Genomic DNA, 16120 nt, shown 5'->3' with positions numbered 1-16120 from the left:
TTCTTATCTCAAGTTGCTTCAAGTCTTCCGGCTGAGTGAAGACTTACACACAGTATACAATGAGAACATTGTAATACTTTTCTTATAGAGTTTATAATAAAGGACACAATTAATTATAGGGGTGGGAAAAAGTGGGGTTACAATAATACAATAATTAATAAGTAATAATATAAGAATAAATTCACATACTCACAACTGTAAACCTACTTTTGCCTACCCTATATAATCAAGTGCTATAATGTATACTATAATGCTGACAGTAACAGCTATGAGGTATTAGTTAGAGGAGAAATCAAATTTGGCTCAAAACAAGCAGGAAGGGTTTCCTGGGGGAGATAAGAGATTAATATTACAAACATAAACATAAAACAGAATTTATTATTTTCAAATTTCTGTCATATAGAAATGTTTTGGTTTTAAATAGGCAGATGGTGATCAACAAATGAGTCAATGTGATTCCCTCTGAAGCAAGTAGTATCATGTGAAGAGTTTCTAACTCTAAACACCTGATCTTATGACACCATAGAGACATGTTTCTGTTTTTTTTCCTGATGTGCCTGGAACACAGAAAGTATTCTATGAATACCTGTCGTATGAATGAATGTGTAAAAAGATGGCACAGAGTGGGTTCCTACACTGTTCAGTTCTTATACAGACCTTTAAAGTTCCTTAATGGAGGTGTGCCATTATCAGCTAGCATTTTCTCCACTAACTTTGATCCTAACTCAGTCACTCTACTACAGTTGTACCTCCTATATTGGCTTCTTGCAGGTATTAAAAAGTTGTCTCCGCCTTGAGCACCAGGTGATAAACAGAGTAAATTACAACTGTACTTTCCTACAAGTTTTCAATAAACAGAAACTGTGTGTGTGTGTGCACGCACGTGCACTGCTAGTAAAGCATACTGTAGCCTGCAGGAGTAAGCCTGATATAATTTATGCTTTCAAGTTAAATAGGAAATGCCAAGAATAACTTATGGTAACAGAACTAGATACCTACAAGAATGCTTGCCAAGAGAGTTAAAAATGCCTTACAGGTTTTATTTAATTAATCTTCATAGATGTCTTGGGAGTTACAGGCAAGACAGTATTATTACTAGCTCTATTTTACAGCATGGAAAGCAAAGAAAAAAAGTTGATCATAACTTTATTGTCATATCTCTCGATTCCAACAAAAGAACTAGGCATTCTAATATCACAGTCTAATGCACTTCTTATACATTTGAAAGTTTGCCTTCAGTCATTCAACTAAGTTATGATTATTCTGCCTAATTTTTCTTATTTTCCACAATTCCCCAAAACATCCTTTCTTAGGTTCAGTACTGGATGTTGTCCTTTCCAATATTAACCCAACCTATTCAATACATTATGCACGGAATAATCTCCCCATACTCTCTCAATTACATACTCCCTGACTTTATTTTTAAATTTTAACTTAGCTTTACATTTTATTAAAGTAAGCAATAAATATAACAGTATAGAAGACTTTTAGTCCTACAGATTACCTCTAGAAACTCTAGGGCAAATACTTATACTTTTATTTATTGCATTTTCATCAGTAAATACTAGTAACTACGTGATATGAAATGTAAGGGCTAAATTCTTTTAATGCAACAGCCTTCCCTTTAGCTCTTCCCAGAGTTTGATGTGAACATTGTTCAACTTTTTCTTTCTTGTTCCTTTAAATTAAAAAAAAAAAAGCGTGTATGTTCACTTAAATCTCTGGGCATTCAGAAAGGCTCTCTGTGGCCCTCGGCTAGCCTATTTTCTGCTGGCACTTACATCATAGTTCACTGATTGAACAACTTCCATTTGATTTCTGATTTAAATAGGTTTGCTAAAATCTGCTATTCATTGGAAACACCCCTTTCCATTTCCTTCATTATCCGAGGTTACTTCCTGATGAGACGTCTATGCTTACACTGTAGCTCCCCAGCTCTCGGGACACAGGCTTACTCTGCCATTTTGAGACAGGGGTCACTCCTTTGTGCCAGCCTTGCTCAATGACTTTATTTTGCTTCTTTAACCCATAATTCATTAGTGACAAACATTGTTTTTTAAAATTTATCCCAAATAATTAATGCATTTCAATGTACTCTGGATATAAAGGAAATTATAGGGCTACTCATTTATGTAAAAAATAAAAGATCTGCCCTGACAAGGTAACTCAGTTGGTTAGAGAGTCCTTCTGATACGTCAAGGTTGAGAGTTTGATCCCCAGTCAGGGCACATAAAAGAATCAACCAGTGAATGCATAAATACATGGAACAACAAATCTCTCTCTCTCTAAAAATTACTTCAAAAACAAACAATCCAAAATAAACTTAAATGCAAATTTCATCCCTTTTATTCTTCAAAAAACACTGCTACCACAATAGAAACTACAGAAGCAAGCCTGACTCAATAATAGTAGCATATAAAAATGTTGACTTAATGCAACAGATATGGCACCTCCAGGGTTAATCAGAAGACTGAGGAAAAAGAGAAAATGCAAATGTTTTGTTTGTTATTATATATCCACTGATAGCTCAAAAACCTATTATTTCTGTCTAAAAACTCTAAGAATACTTCAGGTAGATGTAGGAAACAGAATAGGCCAAAGAAACTTTTAATCTGGAATTTTATTATTTCAGCTACAGCTAGACTCTACCTTTTAGAATTAAAAAAGAAAAACTATTGTCTATATTAAAATTCCATATTTTAAAAAATAGACCTTTGAAGACTTTTTCTATGTATTTAGGGCTCGGGACACAGGCTCTTTCTCTGTGGCAGAATTTTTGTAAATGTCACTTTATTAGACTGTTCCTACCTAACAGCAAACACAAATTTTACAATAATTATCCATTTCAAGTGTCAGAAGTCTAAATTTTCTGTATCTCTCTTCTTAAATCATTATTCTGCTAATTTTCTCTCAGAATATTCAAATACCTATTTACTATATTTATTTTAGTTTCATCATCTGCCCAGATATATATAAGCCCCTAAAGTTATATGACCATTTCTCCATATTGGGAATAAGATATAGAACAGAAAATCAGGTGCTAAATAAAGTCTGCTAATGACTATATGACATGAACTCTCAAACAATATTAAGAGACAGCATTATTCTATAGAACTTTCACTGCTTTATTGTTTCAGTATCTCAAGATTATTTTCATAATGACCTATATTTCTGAGATGAGAAATGGGCATTATGGAGAAAAAGCTTTAAAAGAATAAAGCTTTAAAAAGCTGTATTCTTAAAAGTGATACATCACATAAACAAATTGAAAGACAAAAATCACATGATCATATCAACAGATGTACAAAAAGCATTCGACAAAATACAACACTCTTTTTGGATAAAAACTCTCAGCAAACTGGGAATAGAGGGATCATCTCTCAACATAATAAAGTCCATATAAAACAAACCTACAGCCAACATCATACTCAAGGGACAAAAACTAAAACCATGTCCCCAAGAGCAGGAACAAGACAGGGTTGTCCATTTTCACCACTCTTTTTTTTTTTCTTTATTGATTAAGGTTTTACATATGTGTCCTTATTCCCCCATTGCCCCCACCCAACCCCCGCTCGTGCCCTCACCCCCCTAGTGTGTGTGTCCATTGGTTATGCTTATATGCATGCATACAAGTCTTTTGGTTGATCTTTCTGCCCTCCCTCCACCCTTCCCTGTCTTCTCTTTGAGGTTTGACAATCTGATCGATGCTTCTTTGTCTCTGAATCTGTTTCTGTTCATCAGTTTATGCTGTTCATTATATTCCACAAATGAGTGAAATCACGTGATATTTATCTTTCTCTGACTGACTTATTTCACTTAGCATAATCTCTCCATGTCTCTCCATGCTGTTACAAATGGTAGGAGTTCCTTCCTTTTACAGCAGCATAGTATTCCATTGTGTAGATGTACCACAGTTTTCCAATCCACTCATCTGCTGATGGGCACACTTAGGCTGTTTCCAAATCTTAGCTATTGTAAATTGTGCTGCTATGAACATGGGGGTGCATATATCCTTTCTGATTGGTGTTTCTAGTTCCTTGGGATACTAGAGCAATGGAAACTAAAGAGAAAATAAACAAATAGGACTACATCAAAATAAAAAGCTTCTGCACAGCAAAAGAAACCATCAACAAAACAATAAGAAAGCCCACTGCATTGGAGAACATATTTGCCAATTTTATCTCTGATAAGGGTTTAATCTCCAACATTTGCAGGGAACTCATACAACTTAACAAAAGGGATTTAATCAATCCAATTTAAAAATGGGCAATGGACCTAAATAGACACTTTTCGAAAAAGGACATACAGAAGACCAAGAGACATATGAAAACATGCTCAAAGTCACTAATCATCCCAGAGATGCAAATCAAAACAACAATGAGGTATCATCTCACACCTGTCAGAATGGCTAGCATCAACAAATCAACAAATGACAAGTGCTGGCGAGGATGCAGAGAAAAAGGAACCCTCGTGTACTGCTGGGTGAATGCAGACTGGTGCAGGCACTATGGAAAACAGTATGGAGTTTCCTCAATAAACTAAAGATGGAACTCCCATTTAACCCTATGATCCCACTTCTAGAAATATATCTCTTTCACCACTCTTATTCAACTTAGTACTGGAAGTGCTAGCCATAGTGATCAGACAAGAAGAAAACATAAAAGGCATACAAATTGGAAAGGAGGAAGTAAAACTCTCACTATTCGAAGATGAAATGATATTATACAAAAAAAACCCTAAAGACTCCACAAAAAAACTACGAGATTTAATAAAATAGGTCTGCAATGTAACAGGATAGAAAATTAACACCCAGAAATTGATGGCATTTTATACACCATCTTATGAATTCTCACAAAGAGTGACTAAAAAATCAATTCCATTTACCATAGCTACAAAAAAATTACGATAAAAAGGAATAAATTTAACCAATAAAGAAAAAGACTTGTATTTGGAAAACTATAGGACGTTGAAGAAAAGAGATAGAGGAAGATATAAACAAGTGGAAGAATATATTGTGTTCATGATTTATAGAATTAACATAATTAAAATGCCCATTCATCCCAAAGCAATCTATAGATTCAATGCAATCATTATTAAAATACCAATGGCATATTTCACAGATCTAGAACAAACACTCCAAAAATTTATATGGAACCAAAAAAGACCCCAAATGGCTGCAGCAATCTTGAGAAAGAAGAACAAAGTTGGAGGAATCGCTATACCAGATATCAAGTTATATCACAAAGCCACTGTACTCAAAACAGCCTAGTACTGGCACAAGAACAGACATATAGACCAATGGAGCAGAACAGAGACCCCAGTAATCGATCCAAGCCACTAGACTCAATTAATATTTGACAAAGGAGGAAAGAGCAGAGATTCTCTTCAATAAATGGCGCTGAGAAAATTGGACAGATATATGCAAAAAACAAAATTAGATGACCAACTTACACCATACACAAGAATAAACTCAAAATGGATAAAAGTCTTACATGTAAGATGTGAAACCATAAAAATTCTAGAAGAAACCATAAGCAGCAAAATCTCAGGCAACTCTCGTAGCAATATGTGTGTGGATATATCTCCTAGGGCAAAGGAAACTAAAGCAAAAATAAATGGGATTACATCAAAATAAAAAGCTTCTGCACAGCAAAAAAAAGCATCAAGGAAATATAACAAGAGTGCCTCCTGCATGGGAGAACATACTTGGCAATGATACATCTGATAAAGGGTTAATATCCAAAATATATAAGGAACTCATACAACTTAAAAAAAGGAAGAGAAACAATCCAATTAAAAAATGGGTAAGGACCTAAATAAACACTTCTCCAAAGTGGACACACAGAGGCCAAGAGACATATGAAAAAATGCTCAAAGTCACTGATCATCAGAGAGATGCAAATTAAAATGACAATGAGGCATAACCTCACACCTGTCAGAATGGCTACCATCAACACAACAAATGACAAGTGCTGGGGAGGATGTGGAGAAAAGGAACCCTAGTACACTGTTGCTGGAAATGCAGACTGGTGCAGCCACTGTGGAAAACAGTATGGGGTTTCCTCAAAAAATTAAATATGGAACTGCCATTTGACCCAGTAATCCCATTTCTAGGAATATATCCTAAGAAACCCAAAACAACAATCAGAAAGAATGTATGCATACCTTTCTTCATAGCAGCACAATTTACAATAGCTAAGATCTCGAAAAAGCCCAAGGGCCCATCAGTAGATGAGTGGATAAAAAATCTGTGGTACATTTATACTATGGAGTACTATGCAGCAGAAAAAAAGAAGGATCTCTTACCCTTTGAGACAGCACAGAGGAACATGGAGAGTATTATGCTAATGGAAATAAGCCAGTCAGAGAAAGACAAGTATCACATGATCTCACTCATATGTGCAATCTAATGAACAAAATAAACTGTTGAATAAAATAGATCCAGAGACATAGAAGCATGAAACAGACTGTCGAATCTCAGAGGGAAGGTGGGAGTGGGTGGGTGAGAAGAGATCAACCAAGGAACTCTTATGCATATATTCATAACCCATGGGCACAGACAATAGGGTGGTGGAAGCCTGGGGAGGAGGGGCGGGGGCAGGGGTGGGGGGCACCATAATGGGGTCAATGGGAAAAAAAAGGGGGACATATGTAATACTTTCAACAATAAAGATTTTAAAAATAAGAGAATGATGACCAAAAAAGCTGTATTCTTTTTTTCAAAGTGAATCTGGTTTTATTTTAGATTGTCAAAGTATACTTAAATTGTCAAAAGCTAACTTCATTTTGTTAAACATTTCAAACACCCCACCCAAAATAGTAAGAAATAAAGTGACTGTAAATGGCTGTTGAGTTTTACCTAATAAAAGCAGCAGTTGTTCAAAAAATTTTTTTTCTATTTATGCCTAACAACCTTAGTTTGTTGTTTTTCCATTCCTCACTTCCCCCATCACGATTGCACTGAATGCATATTATCTTGTCACTTTGTTAAATACTTCCTTTCCTAAAGCAACAAGAAATAAATCATTTGTAAGAGCAAGTGTGTATAAAAGTTGTGTTCTTAGAAGTGGTCCCCTAAAGACATAACTGCTGGCAACTTCTTCCTGAGCCTCTTCTCTTCTATCTGATTCACTTCTGACTCACTTCTTACAACCATTTAGCTTTGTTTCTTTAGCCTGAGAATTCTCCAAATGGTTTTCCCCCTTCATCAGAAATCAAAGGTTGAACACTGCTTTGTCAGAGCTCTGCTGGGGAGGAGAAAAGCTCACTAAAAAGAGCCAGGAGTCTAACTTTTTAAGCAAAGATAAAATGCATTCTTTTGTTTGACTAGCATTTTCATCTACCTGTGAGTTCTACAGATATTTATCAGTTTACCTTTGTTCCTGAAAGTTAGAAAGAATGCTAATAGTTGTTGGGAAGTAATCATTATAATCTAACCTGTTAGAAAAGATGATGCTGACTTTCACAATACAATGCATTGTTGGAAGTCATGAGTCAGACTGTGTTGAAACCTCGAGTGTGTATGATTATTCCAACATTCACAGCCACCTTTCGGAAATGCTTGGAATAGTCTATACCCAGGTGAGAGTTAGTCTGATTGCTATTAGGTAGCAGCCATGTATTAGAAAGTGAAATGATGCTCAAGAAGCTATTCTGCTAGGAATTACAAACATGGTGAATAATGAGTATGCAAAGGTGCACAGTGACGTGTTTACTTTTCTCAGCTAAAGATTAATACAATGTAAATAACTAACAGTCCACCAACTTACACACTTTTTGCTCTAATGAACTCAATGAAATAAAAATAAGTTAAATTGAACATTTGGTCAACTATTATGGATCCCAAATGTAAACTATTTATAATAAAAGGCTTTTGTGATGTAAAGATCTTATATGTTATCTTCTAAAATCACTATTTGAACAAGCTTCAACTATAATCTAATTGGCACACTCACGATTTTTTTTTACAAAGTAAAAAAATGTATATATTTGCAATAAAATTGAGCTGACTGCTATTTTGCCCAACATAGCAACTTCGGTTGGGGATTGAAAAATGTCCATATCAAGTACCTGAATGTGATAAAATACATGACCTTCAGGTTAATACATTTGGTCTCTGGAAAATAGAAGAATTCCACACATGCAAACTATGCATGGTGAACTGCTACTACCTGCCCATCAAGACCATGCCTAAAAATGTTTAGCAAAAGCAGACCAAGGGAATAAAAGACCAAGGTCATAGAGCCTGGGTCCTTTTCATTTTCCATTTTAAAAAATGAAACAACCTTGGAATGCCATGTCTCCTCATTTGATAAAACAGAAATGTGGATTTATTCAAGAACCAGAGAAACAGACAGTTTTCTCTTTTTTTAAATCTCATCTTTTCACTAGCAAGTCTAAATGAGAATGTGATAAAAGTAGGGAATGTTACGAATAGAGTTTAATGAATCATAGGACCCACTGTACTGACGCGGGACACAGTTATGGCGAACGGAAGTTATCTGTACATTGCGTTTCTTATCCCTAGGCTCACAGAACCTCAAAATCTGCATCTGCCTTGTGTTTGTGTGCTCTTGTGATCATTCACACCACTTCTGTTACCCTCAAGGCACAGTACAATGCATATACAGAGCTCAAGGAAAACAAAAGTAAAGTCTGTTCAGGAGCTGTAAACAGTGGAAGTGCAGAACTCACAGTGTGAACAGAATACAAATGTCTGTATTCTCAACCCCCAACATGAGCAGAATGAGGAACTGGCTTACCTCTGATGTGCCAAGCGCATGTTCTCCAGCTAAAAGCAGCATACTCAGTCCTCCCATTTGAGTAGGATCTAAGCCAAAAACAAATAAATCATCAATTTACAACCATTAAGTACATATAATCCACAGAGTCAAAAAAGGAAACTCACAAAGAGTAGCAATCAACATGCAACAGAACCACATATAACTTTTTATAGAAAACTTTTCAAAATTCATTATGCCTGGCATATATGTACTTAGTACTCATAGTTTTGTCAGCCTTTTAAATAGCACTGTGGTCCTACCATTCCAACATAATACATTCTTCAATGCCATAGCTGTTTATAACATGAATTATCTCCTTAATCTGATGCTTCTTTCCTTACTGCCTGGAGGATTTAGGTGGATTTTTTTAAACGAAAGAATGCTATGCTTATCTTCTAAGAAGTTTGAGATTGTTATTCTCAAATTGTTATTTATGCCATGTAAAATCAGGGCTGATATAAAGAACGAGGCATAAGAGGAACTAGAAAACAGAGACAACTTTTACAAATGGGCCTGCAAAATCTAGTAGGCTTTGTTCAAACAATCTTTCTCTAAAACTTAAAATTAAAAATGATGTCTTTTTGACATATTAAATCTTAGGGATATAGTTGGGCCCTTCCTTGAAAATAGCTTTAAGATTTAAAATGAATCCTTTTTATATTACTGAAGGTCTTTGTTTTCATTTCTTCAATAATCAACAGAAACAAAAGGACAAAATAAAAACAGCAAATTGACAGATCTCTGACCTGGGGTTATATCTAAACAAAATAAGTATTACAGACAATTAGATACCTATATCCTGTAAGGTTGTCTTAAATATCAGAACTGCAATGAAATAACATGTGAAAATGCCTAACTCAGCGCCTATCATAGTACATGTAGGTCTTTAATCAGTGAGTTTTTAGCCCTGGCCAGTGTGACTACGTGGCAATTCCCGGTCAGGGCATGCACCCAGGTTGCAGGTTCAATACCTGTTTGGGGTGCATACAGGAGTCAACCAATCAATGTTTCTCTCTCTTTCTCCTTCTCCCTTCCTCTCTCTCTAAAATAAACAGAAACACATTTAAAAAAGTAAATAAATAAGTTAGGTTTTAATTTTGGGAATCTCTCTACAATTAAAAAGGAGGATCAGGCATACTGTTGCCTGAAGACATTCAGGAGTTTCTTTTCTTTTTCTTTGTGGAATTCTTGTTTAAATGCATGCCCTTGAGTATATCTTTGTATACAATCTGTCTCCAGAACTCATGAAGCAACTCTGACCACATTTTAAAAACTGAAAAAAAAAAAAAAAAAAAAAAAATCTGAGGTAGTTAAAAAAAAAAGGAAAAGATAATGAGAGGGGAAAATATGTCACCATATGATCAGGAGGTCAAGCTTAATGTTGAAAGGTGGCCACAGGAAGACACACACATAGAATACACAAGAGCATGCTGATTTGATGAAATAAGGCTTTTTACAGTCAAGAACTATTGTGGCTGTTAAAATAGATACTTAAATCTGTTTAAAAATAAAAATCAGGAGGGGAAAATGAGTTTAGCAAAATGGAAAAGTTTAATTTGGTTCTCTGGGCAGTTAAATAATTTTGCAGCTATCATTTTAGAGATCAGGAGGATTAGATGATGGCTTTCTCATAAAGATAAAAATGTGTTACTTCAAATGATAAAAATAAGAACATACATATGATGATTTTAAGTTATACACCAATGTGACTTTGCAAGAAGTTTGATGTAATGACACGAAAACATAGACAAAGAAATTACCAACATACCTTATATTAATTTATACTTTTATAATGTTAATTATAAATATCAAAAATATATTTATATAAAGAATATGCTTTCCCTTCACCGAGAGGGCTTGTTCTAAGTTAAATTCTACATAGCTTTCCCTTCTTGGAAATCATACAACTGACTGCTTTGAGGTTATTCAAAATAGCAAAATGCTGTGTGACAAAAACTACTGGGAAAACAAAAAACAAAAATGAGATTCCATGTTGAGGAAAAGCTTAAACTGGCCCCCAAGAGTCCTACGGTAACCCTTAAATTCAAACAGCTAAGGACCATGTTTTAATTAAAGGCAAATTAATGTGCTTTCACTGTATTGAAAAGGGAATAACTGGAAGTATCAGCCAATGTTACCTTGTTAAGTTAGTGTATACTTGACAAGGGCTCTGATCCTAGATTTCCAACGTCCATCACAAGCCTTTACATGAGATAAACGCAAAAAAGATGTTGTTTTTTTCTTTCCTATATTTTGCTCTAAAGAGCACAGTTCTTAAAAGCTGACCTGTACATATCTTGGTTGAAAATCTGGGTCCCACTTTTAATTTGTAGGTATGTAAGTTAAATTTATAAACTGTCAGAAATGGTACTATAAACAGATACCATTCATAGCTTTCTGTAATTTACCTACAATTATGTTTGGTTTGTAAAGAGCCATTGTGTTCAAAAAATAAAAACAAACAAAAAAACTACACAGATTGACCTAGATTTAAAATTGAAAGAAAAAGCAATGGAAGATAAATAATAATGGAAGGAATTCAGTTAGAAGCCCATTGTCCATATATTCTTTTATGGTCCTGATAATAAGATGTTTTATAAAACACTCCAATTGGTGTGGGAAGTCCAGAATGCTCACCAAGACTACTAGCAAGTGGTTTGAAGCTAAAATAGTACAAAGTGACAGCTAAAATGAGGAAAGATCTCTGTTTTGATTCTTCTGGGATATGTAGAAGTATCATTTTGGAAGCTCGCCTAGAATTATACTACGGACACCTATATAACAATCACCTGAAGACTTGTTCTCCCAGAATGCCGCCATTATATTAGAATGCATTCCTTAGGCTTATAAATGACACCACCACATACTTTGTCATATTATGATTAAATCACATTAGGCCTACTGGCCATAAAAAAAAAACAACAACAACAAAAAAAGTGTCATCACAATATTGTTCAACCTCATTACCAAGCTCTCTATATTACAAATGGTTAAGTGCTCTCATTCAGAAGAAAACTGCTTGTAAGAAGGACATAGGAATCCTATAGCTCACCCTCAACTTCACTGCTTCCTCCTGCCCATCTCTCAATTTCATCTTGGAAAATTCCTCTTTTGAGTACTACTATGGCAATTTCTAGGGAAGACAGAGCCGTTTACAGGGTGAATATAAATACTTCATTTCATGGTTATAAATGCTTTAGCATTCCTTACCACCCAAAGAGTATTAAAGGTCCCATAACAAATGGGGCCATCTGGACTTTTAAATTTGCCCGGCTCATACAGGATTGGGGGCAGGATGGGAATTCCCTCTAAGAAACATCTGTCAGGTCCATCTCAGACTTGTGACGAAGTTGTTCATATTCTTGCCCTAGATGATACATCCTCAAATGATCTACATAATTGTGGCTCATTAAGTACCCATACTAACTAAGGTGCTTACTCAGATAGCTTACAGTGTATGTCTGTAAACTATGTTGTTACATTATAAAATTCCCTGAGCTCCTGACCATCTCCACATTGCTGTCTGCTTTTCCATAATGACAATGTCAGGAATTCACACCTCCTTTAATTATACATATGCACTCTATGTATGCTCCAAAGCTTTAAGATATGCAATATTGCCACTATTTCCTACTGATCATATATTTTGCTTCTTTCTCTATTTTATTCAATCTCTCTCTCTGTATTATTTGGGGAAGGTACTGCCTAAATAAAGAACTGGTAGAAATAGTATCTAAACTCACCGGCCATTCCAAAGTTAAGTTGAGGCATTTCTTCAGTCTTTGCTTTCTTGGGGCTTGGCAAGTCTCTTGAAGAGTCAGATGGGAAGGCCCATAGTTTCTTTCGTGGATTGACAGTGGGTGTTGGGGACTTCACAGGCTTGTTTGTGCTAGGACACCATTTGTAGCCAGGATTTGCCTTCATAAATGCATCTTTATACTATAAAAAATAAGTAACAGGTTTTAATGAACACGTAGATTGAAAATGTTCTAGCAGACTTCACATCATTACCCTATATAGATAATGACTGAAAAAAAACCCAAACCCATTTTCAGTAATGTCAATGGCTTTCCTTGTAGTAGGGATGACAATTCAGAACATGAATTCATTTACTAAAAAGTTCATTTGTGGGATGAGGGTACAGAAGCAGGCAATTTTTTATCTTTTATCCCTCAATATTTTATTAGTATATAAAAAGCTGTCTGACTTTGGTGGAGAGAGGGAGTTATTTGTCCTGGAAAGAGCAAAAGGCTTTGAAGACAGAAAAACCAGAATTCAAACCCTAACATTTCCACTCGGACTATGGTGGCCAAGGATGGAGACCAGAATTGGAGAATGTAACACCTCTGGGCCTCAGCCTTGGTCTCCACAGACGGGAAATAACACCAAATGCCTAGGGTTACTGTAAACAGAGGTGCATAGCATGGTATCTGATACACATTACAAAGTGTGAACAGGCCAGTGACCAGGTTCTGCTCACTGTTTACTTTGGTAAGTACAGTAAAAATTAAACCTGTGCTTTGATGTAGGCAAACCTAACGGAGCAAAGTAATCAGCTATGGGATAAATGAACCAAAATTGAGAACAGAAGAAGGGTTACAAGGTAGAGCCACATAATACATAACTTTCAGTCATTTGAGTATGCCAGGCCACATAGAAGAAAGAGTACTGGGTGCAGATTCTGGGGACCTGAGTTCAAAACCCATCTATGCTATCAGCCATCTGTGGACATTAAGCAAGTTGTTTAACCTTTCTCAGCTTCAGTTCCTCCATCTGTAAAGTGTAACTGCACCTGCCAACATCCCAGGGCTTTGTAATGAGCACATGTATTCACTAATGTGAATGGGCTTAGAGCTGTAATGTGTGATGTTGCAATTAATCCATCACAAACTTTGTCTTTACTGAGAGGTTTCAGCCTTCACTGACAGTGTCCTTTCTCCTTTATCTTCCTGTGGCTTTCTCCTGTAGCTCTTTCTCCTACATCTGCCACTTCTTTCCCCTTTCCTGACTAAATTAAATAAAAACTATTTACTGCTATTTATTATACACTAGAGGCCCGGTGCACAAAATTCATGCACTGGGGGGGGGGGGGGGGGGGCGCCCTAGGGGGAAGCTCTCCCTCAGCCTGGCCTGCACCCTCTTGCAGTCTGGGAGCCCTCGGGGGATGTCCGGCAGTTGGACATCCTTAGCACTGCTGTGGAGGTGGGAGCCCCCCACCGCTCCCCCTGTGGGAGAGCACTGACCATCAGGGGCAACTCCTGCGTTGAGCATCTGCCCCCTGGTGGTCAGTGCACATCATAGTGACTGGTCCTTGAGCTGTTTGGTTGATTTGCCTTTTATTATATACAATTGCCAAAAATTGTCATCCAATAAAATGGATTTTCCATGTATTCTTCAACTATTATATGTTATTACTGCTGAATACTCTATTAAATTAATGCAATTCTTTTAATCCCATAAGTTTGCCTTTTAAAATGGTCTCTTTGTGTGTAAAATGAACTATCACTATAAGCTCCAAAGCTTTTTATTTAGCCAAATTGGAAATAAAGTTTCCTTTTACCCTTGCTATAAAGTATATGTAATCCAAACAACAAACTTTTCTCAGCACTTCACTTAAAATCATATAGAAAATTGTACTGTATCTAGTCAATGGTTTAGAATTATTTAGAATTATCTTAATTCAAATTTTTCCTTTTTAAAAAATAAAAACTGTATATCTGACTACTGATATATAGGAACATATAGGAGGAAGGTAACCATGAAAAACTGTAAGATACAGTTATACTTTTCTTACAAAAATAATTAAAATGGAACACAAAACCAGAAGAAACTAGAATTTACCATGACATAGCGGAATGTATTGGGAGATACCAAATGTGATAGAAGAAATACCCTATCCTACATGTGTACGGGGGCATTTACATATTAAGCTGGGCAGACAAATAGCCTGGCCTGCTGTCCGGAGGTGGAAAGTGACAAATGGCAGGGAGAGGTGAAAATGGAAGTAGCAGACACATGCATCACTATTGTGTTCCAGTGGAAGACACACAGGCTAGGTTTGTCAGATGAACAGTCATTTGGACAAAGGTCACCACTCTATAAAGTGACAAAGGACTTTCAAACAAATGAATTAACATATTTGTCATGAGAAATTTTCAAGAATTTGGCAGTTTTATAAGAAAGTTCCAGTTATGAAAGTTTCAATTACTACAGTAAATCCTGACAACTTTGGAATTTGTGATCTTTCAAAGGGATATAGATAAAAGTTAACTTTTGCACTGTTTGAATAATTCATGCCATAAACTATTTTGTGAGAAGAAAGTTTATACTGTTTAAGGAAATTACTAAACCTCAGTCAACACATTTAAAAAAAAACCCAAAACAAGCATTTTACAATTCAAATGAGTTAACATGAATTTATCTATTTTACATTTTCAGAAATGTAGATAATATTACTCACTCAGATCCATATTCACTTTCTAAAAAGTAACAAAATTAGATTAAAAAGAAATTCTGACATTTTGGTGTTTTATTAATACAGACTTACTAAACTGACTTTTCTCCTAACTACCCAAATTAGGGAGTAAAATTATTCTTTAAAATGTTTTTATATATGAAAATTGCCACAGTAATCCTTATAGCCAATTTAGGTAACAGAATCAATAGTTAAGTCTTATGTTCTGTTTTTCCTTTATGACTTTTCCATAATAGAATAACCAAGCCATTCCATAGCCACTTAATCAAGTCAGTTTTTGAAGTGTGTGACATTTATTGGAGTGGTTTTTATCATGCAAGTTTTGCAGGTTAATGTATAACTTAAAATATTTTTGTTCTGTCAAAACCATAAACTTAATTCAATGTTCTGTCACATCAAACAGTCTAATTTTCTTTCTAGTAAAGATAACTAAGCAACAATAATTCAGATCAGATAATGCTATTGTGTCTTATTATCTAATAAATGATAATTTTTAAACTTTTTGTGAGGAAAGGTTCTAGAACTAAGGAAGTAGAGATGAGTGCCATTTTTTAAGTCTTCCTTTCCTCTTTCACCCATGTATAATGTGATTTTGCCTGCCACAGAGAACTATAGCTGTTTCAAAATGTATGTTAGGGGTTCACTTAGCCCCCTGCAGTTATAAAATAAAAAAGTGTTATATCTCTTTTTAAAATATCAGATAATTTCCTGTGCAATCTCTCTTCCAAAATTCCAGTAGATTTTATTTTATGGAGATATTTCACATATTTGCACCAGAATCAGCTATCTTTTTTTGTATAGGCATTCCCAGGGTCCCTCATTACTTATGGTCTTCACCAGGGTTGCCATTCTCTTTCACTCT

General features: G+C 35.5%; 1 protein-coding gene across 11 annotated transcripts in view; it reads right to left on the bottom strand.

The window, feature by feature from the left end:
• Positions 1 to 16120, bottom strand: part of BBX (BBX high mobility group box domain containing) — a 291018-nt gene that overhangs the window by 73315 nt on the left and 201583 nt on the right. For all 11 annotated transcript variants that reach the window (XM_070406138.1, XM_070406133.1, XM_070406134.1 and 8 more), the window contains 2 exons: positions 12527 to 12722; positions 8763 to 8830 (listed from right to left, as the gene is read on the bottom strand). In XM_070406138.1, the coding sequence (XP_070262239.1) occupies positions 8763 to 8830; positions 12527 to 12722 (264 nt within the window). The remainder of the gene's footprint in view (positions 1 to 8762; positions 8831 to 12526; positions 12723 to 16120) is intronic.

Source organism: Myotis yumanensis, unplaced genomic scaffold, assembly GCF_028538775.1.
Source record: "Myotis yumanensis isolate MYYU_CA2020_CCGP unplaced genomic scaffold, mMyoYum1.0.hap1 SCAF_2, whole genome shotgun sequence".
Taxonomy (NCBI): Eukaryota; Metazoa; Chordata; class Mammalia; order Chiroptera; family Vespertilionidae; genus Myotis; species Myotis yumanensis.
This window is presented reverse-complemented; position numbering and strand designations above follow the sequence as displayed.